Below are 25,830 nucleotides of genomic sequence, written 5' to 3' on the forward strand. Positions count from 1 at the left end.
ATCTCAGTCTAATTATGCTAATGCATAAAAAGGTAGAAATGGTGAACACATGATTTAGGACAATAGTATATACTATATTATATAATTAATTCAATGGAAAATGGTCTACCCTCAAGTCTCTTTTTCATACCAGTATTTTTATAATGATTGTTACTTATCACTGATTATACTGACAATAAAGGACCATGACAGGTTCTTCCAGTGGATCAGGAACTGATTAGCCTCCAAGGACACTGAAGTTTTCTTCTAAAATTTGTTAGGGGTTCATGTTTCTCAATCTATAGTTTTCTATCTATTTTGTGGTGTGGAGCTGACTGGTGTCTTTTTCTTAAGACCATGTTGTTAGTCTGTTTATTTTTTCTGTGGTTTTTGTTTTCCTTAACTTTTCTTCTCCTTTTACAAAATAGTTTTCTGGTAGCTTTTTTTTGTTGTTCAGTATTGATTTTACAATCAACAAATACATTTTGAAATATTTTTTATTCAATAGCTTTAAATTAACCATACAAATATTCAATTCACACAAATAAAGAACATTCATAAACATGATAAAAAAACAAAACAGGAAAATCTGAAAAATGTAATCGATAACGAGTATTTGTATCTTAAATTTTGTCACATTCATAATTTTTTTTGTTAAATGTATCTTTAAACTTTTTTTAAATAACATATGATTTTTGTACATGTCGCAGCAATAAATATGTGAACATTTTCAGTTAAAACCAGCGACTATTATGTTACATACATTTAACCTGGATAAAAAAACACAAATTTATATGAGTATTTTTAGTCCTGAAGAATGCACTCTTTAAAAGAATGGTCACTTGCATGATATTTTCAACTGGTATCATCTAAATCCAAAAAATCATCCAACAACCTAAGACAGGAACATACAGATGTGATCACAGATTATTTACAACAAATTCATGCTCTTCTTATCACTCAATATCATTCACACATTTTAATAAAAGTCAGATTTGTACAACTGTTGTGATGTTTCAACTGTAAAAATGACAGAAACAAAATTGTCTTCAATGCATAACAATTAAATGAGATGAAAAAAAAAACAAAAAAACAGTATGTTTTACAACCTTGTGACAAATCTGAATCTCTTTTCATTAGCATTTACTGGTATGTCCTTGCATTAACTGCATGAACAGGTATAAATGTACTTGAAATGAATAACATACAATTAAATGTTTTTTTTTCACTGTGATTGTGCAATACCTATTTTAATACATGTTTACAACATGTACAAAATTATCACCAAAACATGTGTGTGAATTTAATTCAATAAAATAAAAATTTGACAGCATACAAGTATGTGATCTTTTTTTTAAATATTTTAATTTAGTACAAAACACAGATTTAATCAGGAGTAATTTATATAGTCTTTGTCCTTATAATATTTTAAAGATAACTTTTTTAGAGAACACAAATGTCAGGCATATAGAAAGGAACACACACATACATCTTCCCTAAAAGAAAATAGTTTTTGATTTAGCACAAAAATCATCAAAACATGTTTCCAAAACATTATTTGACTTAATTAAGTTAATAAGTTTCAGATTTATTTTAATTATTGTCAAACTTCATGTCAGTTGAGTTCTGGGTTAACATTGCTTTAGAAAAAAAATATCAATAAAAAAAACCATCATAATCATTCAACAAGGAGATGTGACAGTGTACCTTATTAAACACAGTAGCATTAATCCAGAACTTTAAAACAAAACCAAAAAAAATACAGTAACCTAATTTATGTTTATCAGATTTAAGAAGTACTGATGATATTTTCAGTATATTGATAGTCTGTTACATCTTGACTTGTTGTTTCTAACTCCATTGTGTCGATGACCTGAGTTTCCATTTCTTGGACTTCTATTTGTTGTTCCTGAGGATTAACAATCTGAAGAATGACTACTGTCTGCTCATCACCACCACCGCCCTGACTTGTAGGGATTGTAAACATGTTGTCATGGCCTGGAAGTTGTACTATAGTTCCATCCTGACTAATTAATTGTGCCACTTCATTAGAGATGACAGTTTGTTGACCCACTGATGTAGACAGACTACTCAAAGCTTCTGCTGCAGCTTGTGGCATTAACTCCACCATTGAAACAATATTTGTCCTGTTCATAGATGAGTTGTCAATATCAACTTCTTGATACCGTGATTCAAGGTATTCAGCATTATCAACCAGGTGAGCAGACGCATTGTGCTTTCTTTTATAATGTCTCTGTAATGTATGCTTAAGTCCACATCGAGACCCACAAAACTCACACACATACATTTTATTACTGTGATTAACCTGAATGTGTTTTTGTAGTTCATAATCCTTCACAAATGATTTCTCACAAATTTCACATAGGAATTTCATACCCAATGTGTGACATAGCTTGTGACGTTTGAGCTGCTCAGGATATTTGAATGCCTTGGTACAAAATGTGCATTGAAATGTTCGTTCTTTACCGTGAGAAAACATGTGTGTTTTCATATTTCCTTTCTGACTGAAACATTTCCCACATTCTGGACATGGATAGACTTCTTTAGCGTCACAGTGAAATAATTTCATATGTGACACAAGTCCTGGTTTTGAGGTTAAAATTTTCCCACATTCAGAACATTGATACTGTGTCTTCTTTTCATGAACACCTGCAATGTGAACTTTAAGATATTCTGGATAATGAAACTTTTTGTCACAATACGGACAAGATATGGACTTGTCGCCATGTACTTTCATGTGTTTGTTCAGATTACTAGTACTGACAAAATTTTTCCCACAAAGATGACACATATACTTTGCAGTTGATTCTTCTTCTTTTGATTCTTCGACATCACATGGATGGTCATCAAAAAGGTCATTTTCAAAATATTTACTGCATTTTGGACACTGGGACACAATATCTGAATGTGTGACCATATGCAGTTGGAATGTCTTTTTACTTTTAAAATCTCTTTTACAAAACTGACAATTAACACCTTCTGCTGTCACACATTGGTGAGTGTGTAAAGTGCCTATTTTTACGAATCGTTTATCACACTTTTCACAGTGATATGTGTGAGTGTGTGTCTGGTAATGTTCTTTGTATTCCTTTGCTAAAAAGAACTCTTCTCCACAACGATCGCATTTTATTTTTCCTTCCATTTTGATTTTATTCACTGCGAGACAGAATCTCTCATGATCATCCTTATCTTCCTGACTTTTCAGCCTTTTGCCACAAACCTCACATTCATGAGAATTACAGTGAACTTGTTTATGCTGGAGAAGATAATGCAAGTTTTTAAACGATTTGTTACATTCGCTACAGCTAAATTTGACTTGTTTTGTGCTGGAGTCGCTGTTTTCTGGTAGAGGCCTGCATTTATGTTCATCCAAACTGGGTTTTGTATCAAAGACTTGGAAACAGGCATCACAACAATGCATGCTGCATCTTGCTTCATGATTTTCCAATCCTAACTTTGTTCCAAAAGTTTTACTACATTTTCTGCATGAGAAAACACCGTAATCCTCGGCCTTGTCTGGACAACAAGTAGTAATATGACGAAGCAAAGAATCCTTCCGTGAAAAGCATTTCGCACACTTTTCACATTTATAAATATCAGTGTGCATTGCAACATGGCGGAACAAGCTCTGTTCATTCCCAAATGTCTGGAAACAAATGTCACATGAATATCTGGATTTTTCCACATCAGGACAAACATGCTGGTTCCATTGGACCCGTTTTAAGAAAACTTGTTTACAATGTTCACATGTAATTCCAATCCTGTGTACTTGTAAATGATTCTCTGCTTCTACCAGGTCATAGAACTGTTCTTCACATTTAGAACAACTATAAATTGGATTACCTTCTGTCTGTTGTCCTGATTCAGTTGGCTCCTTTGTAATAATCTTAGCAGAAAAACGACATTCATGTTTTTGTAAACTTTCCTTCCTAGCAAAAGACTTGCCACAAGTTTCACACCTAAATTCACTTGTGTGTTTTGGAGCATGAAGACGCAAGTACCTTTCAGTATTATATTTTTTATTACAGATGGTACAAACATATTCTTTACCATTGGGCGTATCTCTCACTTCCATTGGTATAGGTAGTAATCTTGCCTTTCTTTTCATTTTATCTTTTTCCTTTTTTGATTTGGTTATTTTCTTGTGAATTTTTTTGGTGTCATCTTTTTTATTTTTAGAGTTTTCTTTTTCTGATTTCCCACTGCTTTTATCACTGCTCTCTTCATCATCTATGTTATCTATGTTAGTTTCTTCATCTATGATTTCTTTGCTAGTTCTTTCATCTTTTTTCTCATTGCTGATTTCTTCGTGGATGTTCTCTTGGCTGATTTCTTCATCTTGTTTCTCTATGCTGGTTTCTTCTTCCATGTTCTCTTTGCTGCTGGTTTCTCCATCTTTTTCTTTCTGTTCAGTTTCAACAGCTGATAATTTTCCATTCTCTTCTGTATCTCCTGCCTCTTCTGATGTTTTATTAAATTCTTCATTCTTTCCCTGTTCACTCTCTTTTATTGTATTGTTTGACGCCACAAGATAATCAGAAGGAAACTCTGATGACTCTAACACTGCAGAACTGTACTCATTGTTTGATGTGACTTCCTCTGTTATAGCATTCGCATTCTCAACCTGATTGTCGTTGTCAGCTTGAATAGCTGGAGCATCAATAATTTCATTTGTTTCAGCAGCTGTGCTTATTAATTTCATTAATTTCATATTCTGATCATCATCTACAATTTTGTCGTCAGTATCCTGAAATTCAACAGTGTTATCATCTGTATTTACTGTATCCAATTTCTCAAGCAATTCTCCTGCACAATCATTTCTCGGTTCATCTGACTGCTTTATACATTTCTCTGTTTCAATCTCTTTTTCAAATATTTTTTTCCTTTTTGAACATGGAGACCCTGCAGTTTTACTACTCTTTTGAGATGGTCTGCCACGTTTTCTTTTAAGGGAAGATGACTCATCTTTATTTATGATCTCAACATGTACTTCTGCTGTGATTTCTTCAGGTTCTGTTTTAATTTGAGATTTTGTTAGCAGAAATTCTTCATCAACTAAGAACCCAGTAGTCCTTTTCCCCTTCAGTCTACGTTTCGGCAGAACTCGTAAGCGTGTCGGATCTTGAGGTTCTACTTTGAACATTTGGTAAGATTTAGGTGTGAATTCTTCATCATTCTCACAGCTATCTGTATCCTCTTTCTCCACTTTTCCTGTTTTCTTTTTCTTTGGTAAAATCTTGATGACTTTGTCCACTTTTGGTAATCTTCCTCTTCTGCCAGACCCTGGTGGATTTATATGTTCTCTAATATGTTTTCCAAGCTCAATCTCCGTCATAAATCCTTCTCCACAACGTCGACATCTATAGTTTGTTATTGGTATCAACTGTTGTTCATCTTCTTCAGTCTGAAACAAAAAGTAGATTAAAATAGAGGTTCTCAGGAGTATGTGTTGTCAGTTAGGTATTTGTGCATCCCCAACATTGTGGACTAGAATAGTATTCATAACAAAAATCAGTTTCTTGTTGGTCTACTGTTTAATGTTTCTCGCTATCTACTTTTAAAAAAGTTTTTACCCAAAACTTAGAAAAGGTGGGAATAAATTGTCATTGAACAGCAATCACTCCTACAAATGATTTCTTCAAAAATTCTCTTACTTGCAGATCTTAACTTACTGGTTATTTTGACCAATTACAATGTCGATTTGTCTATTATAGTTGTCAAGATAATGGGCAAAAATACTTAAAATTAGTATAAATCTTCATTTTAGAGAGCAATAACTCAAATAAGGAGATGCCTGTCGATATAGATAATGTTGACTGACCATGTTTGCCTATTTAAGTTTTTATCTGTCTCTTATGATTTTTTGGATATAATACAAAAATCTCCCCCAAAAATGGGTAAATTGGAAACTTATTGGTGGGATTTTGGAGAAATTACAATTTAAACATGATGAAATGATTTAGTGTCCAAAATGGACGATAAGGAAGAACAAAATCGTTTTTCAAAGCTGACTATATGGTATGGGTAATGCTCAATGTTGAAGGCCATCCCGTTACCTATAGATGCTTACATTTATGTTATTTGGTCTCTAGTAGAAAGTAAAATCACAAAAATACTGAACTCAGAGAGGAAAATCAATTAGGAAAGTCCATAATCACATGGCAAAATCAAAAAACAAAACGCATCAAAAACGAATGGACAAGAACTGTCATATTCCTGACTTGGTACAGGCATTTTCAAATGTAGAAAATGGTGGATTAAACCTGGTTCTATAGCCCTAACCCTCTCACTTTAATAACAGTCTCATCAAATTCCGTTACATTTACATGATGCGTTAAATAAACAGTCACAATCAATAAAATAGTCAAAATATGGGAACATCAGTCATCATCGTATAACAATTTAACAGGACACAACAACATCTACTATCTACGAACACATGGATTGATTTGAGTGTCTGACGTCAGAAAAATTATATACGTCACATAAATTTGTCGTTCAATGTGCATACAATAGTTATCAAAAGTACCTGGATTATAAACAATTTTAAATTTTACATAGGCAATGAGCGCAGACAGGGTTAAAAAATCAAAAGTATGTAAGAATAAATTACAGAAATCAAACTAGTCCAAAAGTTATACATAGAATTTATGAGAATCAAAAACTTTTAAAAGGAACAATTTAACAGGACACAAAAACCTATCCACGAACACATGGATCTACTTGAGTGTCCGACGTCAGAAAAATTATATACGTCACATAAATTTGTCGTTCAATGTGCATACAAACAATTTTAAAATTTACATAGGCAATGTACGCATACAGGGTTAAAAAATCAAAAGTATGTAAGAATAAATTACAGAAATAGACCGAGATTCAAACTAGTCCAAAAATTATACATAGAATATATGAGAATCCAAAACTTTTTAAAGGGAACAATTGAACAGGACACAATAACATCTACTGTCTAAGAACACATGGATTGATTTGAGTGTCTGACGTTAGAAAAATTATATACGTCACATAAATTTTTTGTTCAATGTGCATACAAACAATTTTAAAAAAAAATTTCCCTAGGCAATGTACGCATACAGAGTTAAAAAATCAAAAGTATGTAAGAATAAATTACAGAAATAGACCGAGATTCAAACTAGTTCAAAAGTTATACATAGAATTTATGAGAATCCAAAAATTGTCAATTCCACTACGCCATTGATTGATTTTGACGTTTGTGGTTCAACGTTTAAAGTAATTCATAATAGAAATATATCATAATGACATATTATAGACAAATATCATACTGACGGGATCTTTTAAAGTACAGAGTCATGTTATAAGCACAAAAGAAATACAAAGAGTCACATATACAAAACAAATCACCAAAAAACGAAAGCCAAAACAAACACATTGACGAGATGTATAAGTACCGAGCCACGTCAAACGGATATCACATAAAACCATTCAACAGTAAAAGTAATCTTAGAGAATTGTTTCTATGGCAATCTAGCCTTCATTTTTTTACATAAATAAAGCTATTAGTTTTCTCGTTTGAATTGTTTTACACTGTCTTATCGGGGCCTTTTATAGCTGACTGTGTGGTATGAGCTTTGCTCATTGTTGAAGGCCGTACGGTGACCTATAGTTGTTAATGTTTGTGTCATTTTGGTCTTTTGTAGATAGTTGTTTTATTGGCAATCATACCACATCTTCTTTTTTATATTATATTCTTATTTTTGTAGTGGTGACAGAAATCAACCAATCTTTCTAGAAATCAAACTACATTGCAAGTTTGTTTTTGTTGTCTTTGATGTTTGTCCTTTGCATAATTAACTTTTTTGTCTTGTTACCTGTGACATTCCTTGTTCTAATGAAGTATTTATCTCCATTTGTTGGTTTTCAATGGCCTCTTCTGGTGGTTGATTCAAATGTTTGCTTCCCTCTTCCACAACATTTTTGATGATCTGACTTTCTGCCAATTCATCTACTGATGGATAGACAACCTTCATCCCTAGCATAACTGAAAACAAAAAAATCTACAAATATTACAAAATCATTCTTGATATACCATGCTGGTAGAATATTGTACATGTATGAGATTAATGCAATATTTTTTTGTATGCCTCGTCTAAGATAGAAGATGGACATTATGTTTTCTCTAAGATAGAAGATGGACATTATGTTTTCTCTAAGATAGAAGATGGACATTATGTTTTCTCTAAGATAGAAGATGGACATTACATTTTTTCTAAGATAGAAGATGGACATTATGTTTTCTCTAAGATAGAAGATGGACATTACATTTTTTCTAAGATAGAATTTGGACATTATGTTTTCTCTAAGATAGAAGATGGACATTACATTTTTTCTAAGATAGAAGATGGACATTATGTTTTCTCTAAGATAGAAGATGGACATTATGTTTTCTCTAAGATAGAAGATGGACATTACATTTTTTCTAAGATAGAAGATGGACATTATGTTTTCTCTAAGATAGAAGATGGACATTACATTTTTTCTAAGATAGAAGATGGACATTATGTTTTCTCTAAGATAGAAGATGGACATTATGTTTTCTCTAAGATGGAAGATGGACATTATCTTTTCTCTAAGATAGAAAATGGAAATTATGTTTTCTCTAAGATAGAAAATGGAAATTATGTTTTCTCTAAGATGAAAGATGAACTTTACGTTTTTTCTAAGATAGAATATGGACATTATGTTTACTCTAAGATAGAAGATGGACATTATGTTTTCTCTAAGATAGAAGATTGAGTTATTTTTTCTCTAAGATAACAGTTGGACATAACATTTTCTCTAAGATAGAAGATGGACATTATGTTTTCTCTAAGATAGGAGATGGACATTATCTTTTCTCTAAGATAGAAGATGGACATTATGTTTTCTCTCAGATAGAAGATGGACATTATCTTTTCTCTAAGATAGAAGATGGACATTATCTTTTCTCTCAGATAGAAGATTGAGTTATTTTTTCTCTAAGATAACAGTTGGACATAACATTTTCTCTAAGATAGAAGATGGACATTATGTTTTCTCTAAGATAGGAGATGGACATTATGTTTTCTCTAAGATAGAAGATGGACATTATGTTTTCTCTAAGATAGGAGATGGACATTACGTTTTCTCTAAGATAGAAGATGGACATTATATTTTCTGGTCTGTGCATCTGTCTGTCAGGTTAAAGTTTTAGTTTGTGTTCATATCAACTTAAATCCTACCAGTACCACACAGCCTTATAATGAAATGAACTGTCCAATACAGTTATCAAATGAGGTCTTTTTTTTACCCATATTTGAACCTGGACAAATTTTGGAATACTTTAGTTTTTTGTTTTTATTTATTTGCAATATTTAAAGGGAAATTATTTTGAGGTAGAGTTATTTCCCTTAGATTTTATTTTAACACTTTATACAAATTAATCATATTTTCTTCTTGTCGTGAATTTCTTCTGACTACAATACATGTACTGTGTTTTAAAATTGTCTGACATTCTGTCATTAATAAATGTCTATTCATAAAAGTATAATATTATGGACAATGCAAATCATGTGTGTTCTCAAAATACTGTTCACTCAGAAGCCTCACAGGAGCAATTTACTTAGTTACTTACATCTTATTTTAGGTCTTGAAGATAAAAGATTGAAATTTAATCAAAATTATTACCACACCACACCAGAAAATTTTTCAGTTTATATGGGTTTATCTCCAAAAATAAAAGAATTAAAAGGGTGGTTAAAAAAATTATTCAAACTTTGAAAAGAGAATCAAAATCTTACAAAATACTTATAAACATGATAAAAGTAAATGTTACTGTTTAAGTAAAAGAATAAGACTAGAAGAAGTATAACCCCTTACTGACAGTATTACTCCTGACTGATAGTATTACTCCTGCCTGATAGTATTACCCCTTACTGACAGTATTACTCCTGACTGATAGTATTACCTTTACTATAGCCATCAGGATTAGGTTGTTTTCCCAGGCGTCTGGCATACTGTGGAGCATACCACACATGTAACTCTGTCCCAGGGTCAATATTCCTGGTTGTACTGTAGAATATACTGGTACCCAGTTGGTATGCAATCAAATTCTGTTGATGTGCTTCAGTAGCAGCTTGGACCAAACACATCCAGTTGCATTCACTTTCCTCTGTTGTGTCCAGACTGACATTCATGCCATCTTTTGTCAAAATCTTAAAAAATAAATGTCATTTAAAGTAAATCAACTTATTTTTTGCAGGCAATTATTCATGTGACTTTCTCAATAATGTTTAACGTGAATATAAAAAGTGTCCAAACTCTAAACATTTTCAAGCCCTCTGGAAATGCTCAGAATGCAGGATTTTTCACCATTAATCCATACCCTGCCAACAAAAATCGACTCGCTACGCCTGGCTCAATTACTCTGCCTCACTAAAATAAAAGATCTAGTTAAGGCCTTGGATTTACTATGTAAAATTTTCTCTTTACATTCTACAAGGATGATATTTGGATATTGCTTGCTACAGCTTTATCAATGTAAACAATAAGTAATTTCATTGTGTGTATACTGTGTGATGTGAAACTACAGAAATCCTTATAATTAGTTTCTATGGTATTTTCATCTTCTTTTTGAAATTCTACAATATATTTAATATAAAGTAAGGAGATGTGGTATGATTGTCAATATAACAACTTTCCCAGAGAGTCCAAATGAAACAGGCCTAATCAACTAAATGCTACAGTGCAGTCTACAACAATGAAGAAAAACCCATATCATTCTGTAACCAGATGCTAGGCAGGGTGCAGCTCTATACGACTGCCAAGGTCACACCCTGAACAGTTGGGGCAAGTATGGACACAACATTTAAGCTTGATACAGATTCGAATTTGGATTGTGATTAAATAGTTATATAACATAGGTTTCTGACACAAAATGTATGTGGTCTAAGAACTTAAACTTAAAAACTTAAAAATTTTACCTATTATTGTCCAATATCCAAAATCTAAATACATGGTTAGATTCAGCATATCATAGAACCCCAAGAATCCAATTTTTGATGAAATCAAATAATGTTCAATTTTAGACCCCAATTTGGACCAACTTGAAAACTGGGCCCATAATCAAAAATATAAGTACATGTTTAGATTCAGCATATCAAAGAATTCCAACAATTCAATTTTTGTTAAAATCAAAAAGAGTTTAAATTTGACCCTTTAGACCAATTTGAAAACAGGACCAAAAATTAAGAATCTACATACACGGTTAGATTTGGCATATCAAAGAACCCAATAATTCATTTTTTGATGAAATCAAACAAAGTTTAATTTTGGACCCTTTTGGATCCTAATTTCTAATCTGTTGGGACCAATACTCACAAATCAATCCCAACCTTCCTTTTGTGGTCATAAACCTTGTAATAAAATTTCGTATTTACTTCTACTAAAATTATTGTGCGAAAACCAAGAAAAATGATTATTTGGCCCCTATTTGGCCACTAAATTCTAAACTGTTGGGATTAAAACTCCCAAAATCAATCCCAACCTGCCTTTTTTTTTATCATAAACCTTGTGTTTAAATTTCATAGATTTCTATTTACTTTTACTAAAGTTATAGTGTGAAAACCAAATGTCTTCAGACAACGATGATGACGCCAACGTCATACCAATATACGACCAAAAAAAATTTCAATTTTTGAGGTCGTATAAAAACGTAGTACAGTGAAATATTTCTTTTTTTAAATCTTTTTACACAAATATGAACTTATATATGGAATAACCATTATACATGTAATGATAAATTCACCTTCAGAACAAATAAACCATCATCATTAAATTCATGTGTTGTCCTCTTGGCTTCATAAGGTCCAAACTGTGTTTTTTTACAAAGATTTTCAGTACTGTAAACGGTCACCTCCCCATTGCCTAAATCTACTGCTTGCAGAGTATGAGGTAATGTCAGTCTTGCCCTGCAAAAGTTTTAATGCATATATTTTGTATGTGTTTCTTTAAACTGTATTATTTAAATTTTACAAATACCAAAGAACTTTTACCACTTACATTTACAGATTTACCTTTTTTCTTTCTTATTCCAAACATCTTGTTTTTTATTGCTGCTTTTTATTGTACCAATTGTATAAACCTATTGAGTAAAAATCCCATTAATCCACTTGAGGGGGACTCATTGGGGGGTTCTGATCCCGGATCCAGCTTACTGTTTTGTTATATTCCCGTATCCAGCTTACACTATGTGCGTAAGCAATTCTCATTTTTTTATCATTTCCCAGGTCCTGCAAGACCTCATTTCCCATTTTCAAGACACAATAATTTGATTTTCACATTTAGGAAAAATCGGCAATCCTGCATCACGCTTAGACCTCAATGAGACCCACACTTGATGCTGATATTTACAATTTTTATATCATATATATGTTTATAACATATTTAAACTTTTTAAAACATTGCTACCACAAAATCTGTATACATTATCCAATAAGTACATGCTAATGAATTGTTTTAAAGTTTGAGAGATAACAACAATAGAACAGTTGTTCCCCTGCTTTATAGTCAGTTCTTAGAATTAAGGGAGTTTGCTTCTCAGTTTCAAAGTAATTAACTTTTCAAAACACTAGTTTATATTGCTTGTTTCCGATAGATATAAGCCATTGAAATTTTGGCGGGAAAATGTTCTCTCTTGACTTTTCATAGATTTATCATTGAAAAGTTTAAGTCCCAAAAACTATTAAAAAATAATCAAAATTCTATAAGACTTTAACAGACAGCTTACCATTATACATGTAAAAGAATTATAAATTAAAAAAATTGGGGTCACCGGGCAAAATTTGCTAAGGCATTCAAATGGATAAAACCTGAGGATTTTGAAAATCAGACCAAAATTCCAAAACATGACAAGCCAGCTTCCTTAAATCTGCAATGTACATTTTTTTACCATGCAACATAATATAAGTTTTGTTTGTGGATGCCTCTCTATATACCTTGTAACTACAACATCTTCAAGGTCAGAATTCTGTAGACCAAGTTCAGGACATAGCACTGTAGCATGATCTTCACCACATACATCACAGCCTAAAATATAACATGTGTATGATGTGTATACAATAAATTTTAAATATATATAATAATGTTTAAATATACTTTTTCACGTTTTTGGTCTTTTGGAAAATGTTGTTTGTGCTGTTTTTAGACCCTTCTACAGCGAAATTTGTTTTACATGCACACGTAAAAAAATTGCAGTTTTGATTGCCATAGGTTAGACTCGCCAATAAATTTTAAATATATATATTCCTATACTTATTTAAGTGGGGGTGTCAACTCGACATATATTTTGTTCCACCTAACAAAACACAATATTTATCAATTTGGAACTAATATTTTGAACTGGAGAAAAGTGGTGTATACTAAGAACTTGTAGGTTAATTTAAGCTGGGGGAGGGGGATTCTTTTCACCTCCAGATATTTTGGTTATGAAAATTATCTTTCTTTAATTAAGGACTTTGATTTTAGAAGATCTATATGCAAATTACGTATTTCTGCTCATAAGCTTCAAATTGAAGTTGGACGTTTTTCAAATATTCCACAAAATGAAAGAATTTGTAAAAAATGCTCCTCTGGCTGTGTTGAAGATGAAATTCATTTTTTAACTAACTGTGAAAATTTCAAATCAGATACAGATGCTCTCTTTGACTTTGTTTGCCAAAGAATTCCAATTTTTTCTATACTTGATAATCAGCATAAATTTATTTATTTATTAAACTGTGAAGACAATCAGGTCCTTAATGCTGTTGGTAAATTTATTAAAGTGAATATGAGTTATAGTAATTGTATTGTTACTGTATGTAAAAAAAATGTTTGTATCTATGTATCTATGCAAATCAATATTCTTTTTCCTTATTCATGTATGCTCTGTATTAGTCCAGTCAATCTAGCATATATTTGACCTAACCTGAAAGTAATTGCAACAGAAGATTTTTAAGTTTTAATCTCTAGCATTATACCCCAAATATACACAAAAAAAAGTCCCATAAAATCTAACTTGAGGAAAACTGAAAAAATCACCATTAATATTCCTATGGAGATTTGCATTGAAAAGGGAAATAACTCTTGCAAAAAAGGCAGAAATATCAATAAAAATTGATACAAAATTATAACTTTACGGCTTCTATTCATCAGAATGTATTGATTCTTGATTTTTTAGAAGTCTTTAGAGTATTACAAACAACTCTACAGTTGTTTTCATATATTTTACCAAGCTATAATCAAGATTTCATAATTTATTAGTTGACCATTTATTGAATTTTTCAAGATGTCAAGGTAAAGAATCTCAAATTTAATAAAAATAATTAAGCATGTATTCTTCTTTTTGTGGTTTTAAGTTTCTTAAGAAAAGTAAGTTGCTGAAAAAATATAATATGCAGATATAAACAATACCAAATTTTCACATTATTTTTTCAAAATGGTTACAAAGCTTCAAATTTGCAATTTCTTAAATGAAAAATGTACGAAAAAAAACAAACTACCCATAACACTTCGGTTTTGTACTTTTCATGAGCAGAAGATTATATAATTTAGTCAAATACAAACTTATAACCCCATCAAAGTATCATACTATACATAAATTTCAAGAAAAACAACCAAAAACTGACCAAAAAAGATTAATTTTTGCAAGAGTTATCTCCCCTCCCAATGTTAATTTCCATAGGAAATTTAAAATGCTGATTTTGAGTTTTCCTCAAATAAGATGTTATGGGACTTTTGTCTGTGTATATAAAGGGCATAATACTATAGATTAGAACTAAAACATTTTCTGTTGCAATTAGTTTGAGGTTAAATCTTAGTTTGACTGGACTATATGCCCCTTGTGGGCCCTTAATTTCTGTGTTTCTCCAGTACCTCAATGTTTAATTAAATATTTCTTACCTTCTAATGGAGTCTCCATCATAAGTTATTAATCAAAACACTTCTCATGCCTGCAAAATACAATAATTTAATAAGTCAAATGCAAAACAGTTAATTGAGGGAATCTTTTTACAATAACACAGAAGTATCTTTCCAAAACAACAATATAATCAGAATCTAAATAGTCTTGCCTCACAATGATGTGTGACAGTTTATAAAAATATTGAAAAATCTATATCCTATACACTATATTTTTCACCTCATATTTATGGATATTATACAGTTTAGGGATTTGATCAAGCCTTTGCAACAATGTCTGATTTTTATTTCATCACAAATGGCTGATATGCTAGACATTGTCAAATATAACAATTTTTTGTACTCAATTAGAGTATATATATAATTCAAATACATTATTAAAATATCAATATATATAGAATTGGTGTTTAATGTGTTAATGTTATTATTTGATTTAAATATTGGGAAACTTCCCCCTTTAATAAAAAGGCCTCATAGCATGCAGCCTGATTTACAGTACGGGTAAGGACTTATTTTTATGGATGCCTTAATCCGTCTAGATGTCAGATTGGTACTGTACATGTAAAATGTATGTATAAAACAACATGAACAATATACAATGATATAGGAAGCAGGGTGATTATTAACTTGTACATGTATGTCATTTGGTCTCGGTGAAGATTTGTCTTAATTGTCACAGGAATTGGAAATTCTATCAATAATCTGTAAATTAATGATGAGCATCACAGACATGACAGGAGAGCTTATAATATTAATTTTAAATTTAGATTTAGGTCAATCCCTAAACATGTGTTGCGATATTGCTGTCACTTCTCTAAGACTGGAAGCTGTACTGTGAAAGTCTTCTTTAATTGACTGAATTTCCAATTTCCATCTTATTATCATGATTATTGGCAAGTAATACACCTTTTATTTTTCTGTCCAGATTGTAAATGTACATGCATAAGTTAATGAGGTCATCATACCACATTCTGATTCATCATGTTCTTAGCACTCTCTATTGAATGAATTTTGATTGGTATTATGACGCTAAGATTTTAGGGGAACATGTGTGGTGCCCAGTAATGGCGAACAAATAGTGATAAGGTGTATCTCCATTTACACAGAGAGGGATTGAATTATTTGAGTTAAGATATGACAGGTTTGTGTATCTGAAAATTAGAGTCTAGATCGAGTGATCTTCACATTGGTGATATATCATATTATTGCTTTATTCTGGGATCAAATTTTAATTATTAACTTGGAATTAGTTTGCCTTCGATAGCTTTCTCAAATTGTGTTTCAACTCTAGCATAGTCTTATGAGTAGTCCCAATTTTATAAGTGTCATTGAAATTATTTTGCTATAGAAAAGCCTCAAAATGTTATAATTATTGTATTTTGGAGCCAAAGCCCCCAATGACATGCATTTTAACTTCAAAGGTCAGTCATAAACAATCCATAACGGTCACTGAACCTTTTTTGTCTTGAAAATTCATTATAAATGATCATAAATGGTCTGCTTTGATTTGAACGTTTTCACGTGTTTTTTTTTTTTGTTTACTTGGTGAAACCAAAATTCAAAACTACTGATTTTAAATATGGCGAAACGGTACGCCGACCTTCCGCCATTTTCTTGAAAGGTAAATTCCTGATTTAAACTCCTCACATATACATTTTTACCTTAGAAATGATAAATCTGTAGTAATGATTAGAAGTTAACCCTCAAAAACAAATGCTCTTGTTATAAATAGTGTACACTTCAAAGAAATGAAGTTGAAGTGCGTCTTGCAATTTTTCAGGAATAAACAGGAAATAAGAATTGCGCAGGCGCTAAAAACATTTTCTAAATTACTTCCTGGATTATATCAACAACAAGCAACTAGTTTCCCAAACATGCTTCCAAATGCTACATTTATTACTTCCAGGTATCATTATATCAAATTATGGTACATTTATTGACAATACTGCTGTAAAACACAAAATCTTCAAAAGGGGCGTGGCAATCTCATATCAATGCTTAGGTTAAGAGCTGGGTTTAACAATTTCTTAATTTGTTCTTATTATTTCCCAATTTTGGGAATGCATGACAACAAAAATTTAAACACATTTTTATCACTTTGGTTATATTTCCTCAATCATAGCTGCACAGTTAAGGTAATTCAACTGTGTTTTTAACAGTTTTCATTATCTAAGGTTTAAATGTTCATGTGAATTAATTGTCATTGTCATGCTTGCATTTTTGCTTAAAACAGAAAGTCATACACAACCTTAAACATTGAAAAATTCATATGGACCAGAACACTTAACTTTGAATATACTATAAAGTGGGTCGCACACTTCCCCAAGTAATTGCTATCTCAGGTAGTTAAATGCAGTATTAAAGACCAAATAAAAAAGACAGTGTCTGCGCGTATCTGCATAGGGGTACCAATATTAAAATTGACATTCCTAGGCTACGAGTACCCACATCTGATTTTTATAAATAAATACCATATGATCAGGAATGTGATGTGAAATATAAACGAAAATTATCAATAATATGGGGATTTCGTGTAGAGTGAAGAGTATGAAAAATTCTAACATGACGTCTTTCAAACGCTTTGAATACACACCCGTGGTAAAATATGAATATATTGCATTGGCTGTTCCTATCGTACTCCCACGTCATATGTTTTTTTATGAATGAGGTACTCGGCGTCATAGAATGATGACGTTATATATTTAAGCATTTTACGGGAAAATACACGCTTTTGATACCGAAAATCATCACATCAAGGAAACGTAAACAACTGATGCTACAATGTGGTATAAGCCAATTTTTTATATACATAGAAGACATATAAGAAAATTATCCTTTAAATTCATCCAAATCTATCTAAAAAGTTTTGTGAATAGTTTTTAGCTTGTCAGTTATTCTGTTTGTTTCATTCTTTTACGCCAATCTAAAAGTGCGTTAATTTATGAGAACGGCAAATAATGGCCTCCACCTAGAGCGCTTCGATCCAAAAACATTTGCCGTATTTGTCCTATTAGAATCGAAATGATTCATGGGGGCTTGAATATATCTAGATTTTACCATGGGTTGTCCCTTTATGCGGATATTTTACCCCTCGCTATCGCTCAGGGTAAAATATTTGTCATAAAGGGCCAACCCGTGGTAAAATCACGATATATTCAAGCCCCCATGAATTATTTCTTAATTATATTTTTAAATTGTATTATACATAATAAAAATTGCAAATTAAATTAAATTAAATGCACGCTGATGGAAAATGAAACTGTACAGTCCCTAAAGTACTTTCTAGTATAGTATAGAAAGTCCCTGAGTCACTGAGGCTATGTGTCACTGTTCCCTCTTGTCGATTAATGGTTTGTTCTGCTGTAACTGAGCTCTAGCAAATGAGCCCAAATACAGATGTTCAGATACTTTAACAAATATCATGTATCAATTTACATGTCAACGATGAGGCCAAAGTATAAATTAAGTAAACTGTTCACTAACCTATATATAAATCAGAGAGGGATTTAAAAAAATGTAGGGGGGGGGGCCCGGGCCCCCCTTTTTGGGAAAAAATTTGGTTGCTTATATAGGGAATCACTGAAGCGTGACTGGAGCGGGCCCCCTCTTAGGTTAGTCAGTGGGCCCCCACTTATGAAAATTTCTGGATCCGCCACTGTAAATAATTATAAAATTTCTGGGTAATAATTTGACCTAAGTTAACTCCAAATTTAAGAAGCAGGAATTAAAGCATGGATTTTGACATCTCAATATACATGATATACAATGTATGTAAAAAAAAAATAGACAGATGAAGTACTAAAATGAAAGTTGATAAAAATTGATGAATCTTAGACTGTATAATGTAGATATTTGACTTAAAAGATAAATAATATAATTAAAAATGTTAAAACATTAATGTATCTTCTCTAAAGTTCTCTTTAACTGTTCCTGTATAATATATATTTTCTAAACAAAAATTAGAATTTTACAGGGCTCTTCAATTTCTGTAGTCTTATATATATGACCTAACTTGACCAACTATTCTGCTTATTATTTCAGATACTAAAAGAAAAAAAGAAGCTTATCTTACCTGATCTTACCTGAAAGAACCTGCAAGTGAAAAATCACTTCAAAGACTGTGCTAATTACAAACAAGTGGTTACCAATGATATAGTTTAGCTCCAATCTATTAGAAGTGCAGAAGTTTATGACATTTAGATTTTCACAAGTAAAGAAAATCAATTATTGAAGCTTTAATTTCAACGAGAGTGAAAATAGAACAATGCTTCCCCCACTTGCTGTATTTGATTATTTCAGGAAACTGTTTACATCACTTGAAACATTGTGTAACAGTTCCAACACAGAGCTGGACCAAACAAAACAAGTCCATCTCCGTGCTTTAAACTACCTTGGAATATCATATGCTTTAGGATACTCTCTAATGTTATTTGTGGTCACATACTTTGTGACAATTCCATTTGCCTACGAAGACGGTTCAGGAAATCGTGATGAAGAATCAATTTCATCCATACGTTATCTAACAATTTACATCTATTTCAATTTCATAGCTAATTATGTTATGTTACGGTATGGAGCAAAGAAATCAATCTATTGTACTCCAAGAGATTTGCCCCTTTACAGTGCCACAACAAGAGAAGACTGGAAGACATGCAAACAGTGTAACCAGGATGTACCAGAAAGAACACATCATTGTCCCCTTTGTAATATGTGTGTATTGAAACGTGACCATCATTGTTTCTTCGTAGGATGTTGTGTTGGCTTTCACAACCAGCGATATTTTATTTGTTGTGCTTTCCATACATTGCTGTGTTGTGCATTATCATTTTATTTCATGATGACATATTTGAGTGCCCACTATGTTACATTTCTTGGACCAGAATTTTTTAAATACTTTTTACCATATGCACTTGTTGTTTGGTTATTTGGGAGTACCACATTTGGAATATTTTTTTACATTTTGATTTTTTATCTTAATATTACCACACTTCTAGCTTCAATATTTTTCTTTATATGGCAGTTTAATTTAGTAAAGGGTGGTCAGACAAGTTATGAGTTTGTTAAAGGAAAGAAAACCTATCAAACTAATGTGTTAACTAGTATTCGATCAGTGTTTGGTCCATTCTGGATTTTGAATTTCATTTTTCCAATGCCATGTTTTAAGAATGAAGGAGATGGAAAAACCTGGATGAATGGGAATACAAAATATTTGTGAAACATCCTGAAGATGTTGATATAATTAAGAATCAAATTTGACAATGGTCTCAAACATTGAAAATTACATGTGTTCAGATCTACACATACATGTGATCCTGTTCAGTACTATAATTCATATCCTTAATTTTCATTTTCATTTTGAGAGAACATGAACAATTTGTCAATCAGTTATTTTAATTTAAAAAAAAATTGAAATGATTTTTTATTTTTGTCTGCTGTGTTTAACATTATGTTTAGCTTTAAAAAATGCATTTTATATATATACAAAATCTAATTACCTCTATTGTGAATAAAATCGACATCAGAACTGTATTTTTTTAAGCTTTAGAAAACCCTTTTAATATATTATCCCACAAGTGTACATATTTTTAAATTAAATTATTATTCAAAGAAATCATTGTTTTGAACCCACATTGGCCACATAGCCTCATACTCATATCATGATCGCTTGATACCCCATAATCATACTACACAAAGCTTCAAGCTTGTGTTCTCGTTTATTCTATATATTATGTAGTCTTTACAATTTTTTGACATTTATTTTTAGATTTGTACCAGAGAAACAACTACTTGTAGTAATGCTGTTAAAAATCTTGAGGGAAATTCAGTTTCCCCCTTCCTTATTGGGACATTTAAACACCATGTAAGGAGATAATGAGCAATGTTTGTCACTAAATATCTTGAAATTTTATTCCTCAGCATGTTTTCATTTGAATGAAAAACAATTAAATTAACAACAGAGAATGCCTTCAAATTACCTTCAAAAACTTTTATAAAAAATTCAGTAGAGTTATCTCCCATTTGAATAAATATTCAAATGTTGCTTTACTGCTTTTACTATTGTCCTTTAGAAAATTTACATCAATTTTATTGTTAAGAAACATGAGAAAGGGATTGTGCGAACAGACTTCTATAATGAATGATTGATTGTATTAAATAAATTTATGTATAATGTTACTCAAATTGGTTGTAAAAGTTCATGCCCATATACTAAGATGTTCTTTACAAGTTTGAATGATAATTTGTTGTGTTGAAGAATATATTGTATTCTATTTTTGAATAAAATCAAGTATAATATGCATGTTTTCTTTGTATTTATGCTTGGGTTGAAAATTTTAAAGGTGGAATATTCTTTGTTTGCTTTGTTTATAAAAAAGTTTATCTCATTCTCAGTGAGATAAGATTGTGTTTTTATATGACCCCAAAATTTTTTGGGATCGTATAAATTATTAATGGTATGATGTCGTCGTCGCCGTCCTATGATACATTGGTTTCTGAATAATAACTTTAGTTTAAGTAAATAGATCATTATGAAATTTTTTCAGAGTGTTCAATACTGTGAAAGGAAGGTTGGGATCGGTTTTGGGATGATGGTCCCAACCGTTTAGAAATTTGGGGCCCAAAACAAGCATTTTTCTAGTTTCAGGATAATAACTTGTGTACAAGTATTTCAATTGCCCTGAAACTATACCACAATGTTTCAACCCATAAGTAGAAAGTTTGGATTCATTTTAGGGGTTATGGAGCCAATTTAGTCTAGGAACTAAGGGCCAAAAAAGGGACAAAACAAGCATTATTCTAGTTTCCAGACAATAACTTGTGTGTAATTGTATGGATCTCTCTGAAATTGTACCACAATGTACCATATAACAAAGGGAAGTTTTATTTTAATAACCAAAAATATGTAGGAATTAGGGGCAAAAAAGAAGCATGTTTCTAACTTTCTAGTTTCCAAATAGTCATGACAATAACTTATGTTGAAGTGTGTGTATCTCTCTGAAATTGTACTACAAAGGAAAGCATGGGATTGAGTGTAAGGTGGTGGGGGGATTTTTTGTTTACCATTTTTTTTAAGGCATTCCTTTTTAAGCTCACCGGGCCTGAAGGGCCAAGTGAGCTTTTCTCATCACTTGGCGTCCATCGTCGTCTGTTGTCCTCATCGTTAACTTTTTACATTATGAACTTCTTGAATGGAATGAAACCAAACATGACATGAATGTTCCTTATGAGGTGCTGACCAAGTGGTGTTACTTTGTAGCCTATCCATCATCCAAAATGGCTGCCAGCGGGGGATTTAGTTTAACATAGACCCCTATGGGAAATGCATACAAATAACTTCTTTTAGAGAACCACTGAATGGATTGAAACCAAACATGGCATGAATGTTCCTTATGATGTGCTTACCAAGTGTTGTTACTTTGTAGCCGATCCATCATCCAAGATGGCCGCCAGCGGGGGACTTAGTTTAACATAGGACCCTATGCCATGGGAAATGCATACAAATGACTTCTTTTAGAGAACCACTGAATGGAATGAAACCAAACATGGCATGAATGTTCCTTACGAGGTGCTTACCAAGTGTTGTTACTTTGTAGCCGATCCATCATGAATGTTCCTTTCTTAATGAGGTGCTGACCAAGTGTTGTTATTTTGTAGCCAAATTGTATCTTTTTGTATATGATTTCAAAAACAGAGGTAGAATCTGCAGGTGAGTGATACAGGCTCTTGAGAGCGTCTAGTTTTCAAAAAAAAATCAAATTGCGAATTTTGAAAAGTTTCAAGAAGAAATCTTCAATTGTACAGTATTGTGCAATGGGTTTGTTAGATCTTTTGACCACATGAATTTTGTGACATAAACCTATATTATGTGAAAATTTTGATCACAATCCAAATTCAGACAGTATCAAGCTTGAAGTAAGTGACAAAATTTGCCCCATCTGTTAAGGGTTCTACCACTGGGGCCATTTAAAGCTGTGCCCTGTGTAGCACCTGGTTTGAGTATGGAAAGGGAAGTGAGTGCATACCTGTATAATTTTAATATGCACATGCTAAACATACCAATTGAGACAAGTAAGGGAAGTTGATAATTGATAACTAGAGCTTAACAAAAGTCAAAGTGACCATTTTAATGAAAAAAGAAGGGGTAATAATCCCTGTTTTATTTTCTAGAAATCCATTACTGTTACTCTATTTCGTAATGATCCACAGTTTCCACCCCTTGTGCCTTTGATGACATTTTACTTGAATTTATATTTTAACTTTGTACATGTTACTTTGTATCACAATTTTACATTATCAATAATCCATGTACATGAGGTCAAGGTCAAATGAACCTACCAAACCAGGCATATACACCTTACCTCAATCCATACACCAAATATAGTTGACCTGCTGCTTGTTAATATCCTAGCGACAAAGTCGAAGGGGTTTAAGGTTTGCACTTTGTTCAGGTCTCAACCTGTCAGTCAGGAAATTTAGTTTTCCACTTTTTTTCTTCATGCTTTAAGATATTGATTTGATATTTGATGTACATTGTATCATTTTTTTATGACAAGTTCCACATTAAGTTCGAATTTTGTTGTTGTCAGATGATCTTGTGCAGAGTTATGGTCCTTTGACTTAGAAAATTCCCTAAAATAACCTAATTTTCTGCACTTTTTTTTTGGATCAATTTAATAATTGGTATATATAGTTTTATAGTTACCAGCACAAATTCTGGTGCAGTGTTATGGTTCTACAACTTAGAAAATCTGCATTCAACACTCATTTTTTGACATGCTTGAAAATACTGATTTGATACTTGTTGTATATAGTATACACCATGACAAGTTATATATCAAATTGAATTTTGTGCACATATAATGTGTTATTTTTATGCTATTGTTTCAGAAAAAGGGAGAGATTTCGATCCATTTAAACGTTTAATCCCGCTGCAATCTTTTACACCTGTCTGAAGTCAGGAATCTGATGTACAGTAGTTGTCGTTTGTTTATGTAATTTATAAGTGTTTCTTGTTTTTTTATATAGATTAGACCGTTGGTTTTCCTTTTTGAATGGTATACACTTGTAATTTTGTGGCCAAGGCTCTGTGTTGAAGGCCGTACATTGACCTATAATGGTTTACTTTTTTTTAAATTGTTATTTGGATGGAGAGTTTTCTCATTGGCACTCGCACCACATCCTCCTATAATATATGCTTTAAGTGAGATCAAAGTCAAATAAAACCTGCCAGTCTGACATGTGCACCTTAATATTGAATTTGTTCTATACACCATATAAACTTTACCTATTTCTTATAGTATCTTTGATACAGAATGTATTAAGAATCCTTACCATGATCACTAATCCATGAAATGGTCCATTGGTGGCCTTCAGCTATTGTCTGCTCTATGATCAGGTTGTTGTCTCTTTGACACATTCTCCATTTCAATTCTCAATTTTATTAAGTTTAGTTATATGAAACCCGATTGACAGACCTTGTGACCTTGCAAGAATCTTTTATACCTAATATAGTTATACTAATACACACAAGTGAGTGTAATAATTTCATATAACCAAGGACTAGACTTTTTTCAAGCAGTCCGTGAACCATGAAAATGAGGAACAGAACAATGGACGAATGACATACAGAAACTTTGTATCTTAAGGTGTTTGTTTCCAAGGTATAAATAATACAGGTCTTCTGCCTTCTGAAATTTAAAGCTTTACCGGTATACCAATAATTTATAATGCCACCGGATTGTAATCCCTGTGAATTTTTTATTCAGGTTTAAGAAAAATGCCGAGATGTGGTATGACAGCTAATGTGACAACTTTTGGTATCCATCAAAAGTTCAATTTACCTTATTGTTAACCATCAAGAATGCTGATAAATCCATGGAATAAAAAAATACATAAATGCTGCCTGCAGGCACTTTCTATGAATATATGTGAATTTACATATGGAAGGTTCTTAAACAGATCTTTAATTTGTTTTTTTTATCACAACTGCTCCAGATGATATGAGCTTGACATAATGTATAAACAGATTTGTTGAAGACTGTAAGAAGATCTCTTATTCATATTTTATAACACATTATTATAGTTTATATAATGAGCATGGTGAAAACAACTATAAGTGAGGTGGTGTTTCTAATAAATAATTCAAATGGAAAAGTAATATTTCTGATACACCGGTACCATTCATTTACCAAAAAATCAACACAAAATTTCTTCAGAAAATGAATCAAAAGAAATCATTTTTTTCTTACACAGTATAAGACATGCAAGAGTAAAAATATCAATGGAGGTTAATTTGGTCAGTTTTTTCTTGTGTATACACCCAGTTTTTTATTTACTTAATGTGTTCATATCATTTTCATGTTCCACGCTCAATAGGCAAGATGTTTAAATGTGTCCTTAATTATATTTAAAGTAATAATACATTATTTTATATTTATTGACTACTACATGAACTATAAGTATGCATTCAACAATAAAACAACATATAATCATTGATATTCATCCAAATGTTATGTTTCACATAGCCAATAGCCAATAGGATTGTTCAGTAGTCAAGAAAGAGCTCCTGCTCAAATTGCACTTGTGTCTGTATTTTCTAAAAAGTTCAGTTTGTGTAAATATCTTCTTCACCTGGCATCAAACACTATCACTGTCAAGAAGTTAAGGATATTAAAACAACTCTACTCATCTTAACATGAAACTTATAAACATCAGTTAGAATAAAGTGTAAGAACATAAAGTATATATTTTCACATTTAATTCAATCCTCATATAAATAAACATTCCATGTAATTATACATCTATAAACTAGTATGGATTCTATGGAATCTCTAAAGAAACATTAATTTTATCTGAAGTCTCTATAGAAAGGACAATGCAGAT

At 31.8% G+C, this 25,830-nt stretch overlaps 2 protein-coding genes across 5 annotated transcripts; one reads left to right on the forward strand and one right to left on the reverse strand.

The window, feature by feature from the left end:
- Positions 1-507: 507 nt before the first annotated feature.
- LOC134691165 (PR domain zinc finger protein 15-like) lies at positions 508-16,749 on the reverse strand. 2 transcript variants are annotated; one of them, XM_063551469.1, is made up of 7 exons: positions 16,611-16,749; positions 14,932-14,981; positions 12,990-13,080; positions 11,801-11,963; positions 9,962-10,208; positions 7,848-8,017; positions 508-5,404 (listed from the first exon to the last, which is right to left on the reverse strand). In XM_063551469.1, exons 2-7 carry the CDS (start codon positions 14,951-14,953, stop codon positions 1,769-1,771), a joined length of 4,329 nt encoding a protein of 1,442 aa, XP_063407539.1. In that variant the 5' UTR covers positions 14,954-14,981; positions 16,611-16,749; the 3' UTR covers positions 508-1,768. The 2 variants fall into 2 exon arrangements, with proteins under 2 accessions (XP_063407539.1, XP_063407540.1); XM_063551470.1 differs by lacking the exon at positions 16,611-16,749 and adding an exon at positions 16,405-16,520.
- On the forward strand, positions 16,529-21,239 carry LOC134691166 (palmitoyltransferase ZDHHC22-like). 3 transcript variants are annotated; one of them, XM_063551474.1, is made up of 2 exons: positions 16,529-16,570; positions 18,991-21,239. In XM_063551474.1, the coding sequence occupies exon 2, from the start codon at positions 19,214-19,216 to the stop codon at positions 20,162-20,164; it is 951 nt and encodes a 316-aa protein (XP_063407544.1). In that variant the 5' UTR covers positions 16,529-16,570; positions 18,991-19,213; the 3' UTR covers positions 20,165-21,239. The 3 variants fall into 3 exon arrangements, with proteins under 3 accessions (XP_063407544.1, XP_063407543.1, XP_063407542.1); XM_063551473.1 differs by lacking the exon at positions 16,529-16,570 and adding an exon at positions 16,740-16,876; XM_063551472.1 differs by lacking the exon at positions 16,529-16,570 and adding an exon at positions 16,740-16,855.
- The last annotated feature ends 4,591 nt before the right edge of the window (positions 21,240-25,830 follow it).

Source organism: Mytilus trossulus, chromosome 11 (genome assembly GCF_036588685.1).
Source record: "Mytilus trossulus isolate FHL-02 chromosome 11, PNRI_Mtr1.1.1.hap1, whole genome shotgun sequence".
Taxonomy (NCBI): domain Eukaryota; kingdom Metazoa; phylum Mollusca; class Bivalvia; order Mytilida; family Mytilidae; genus Mytilus; species Mytilus trossulus.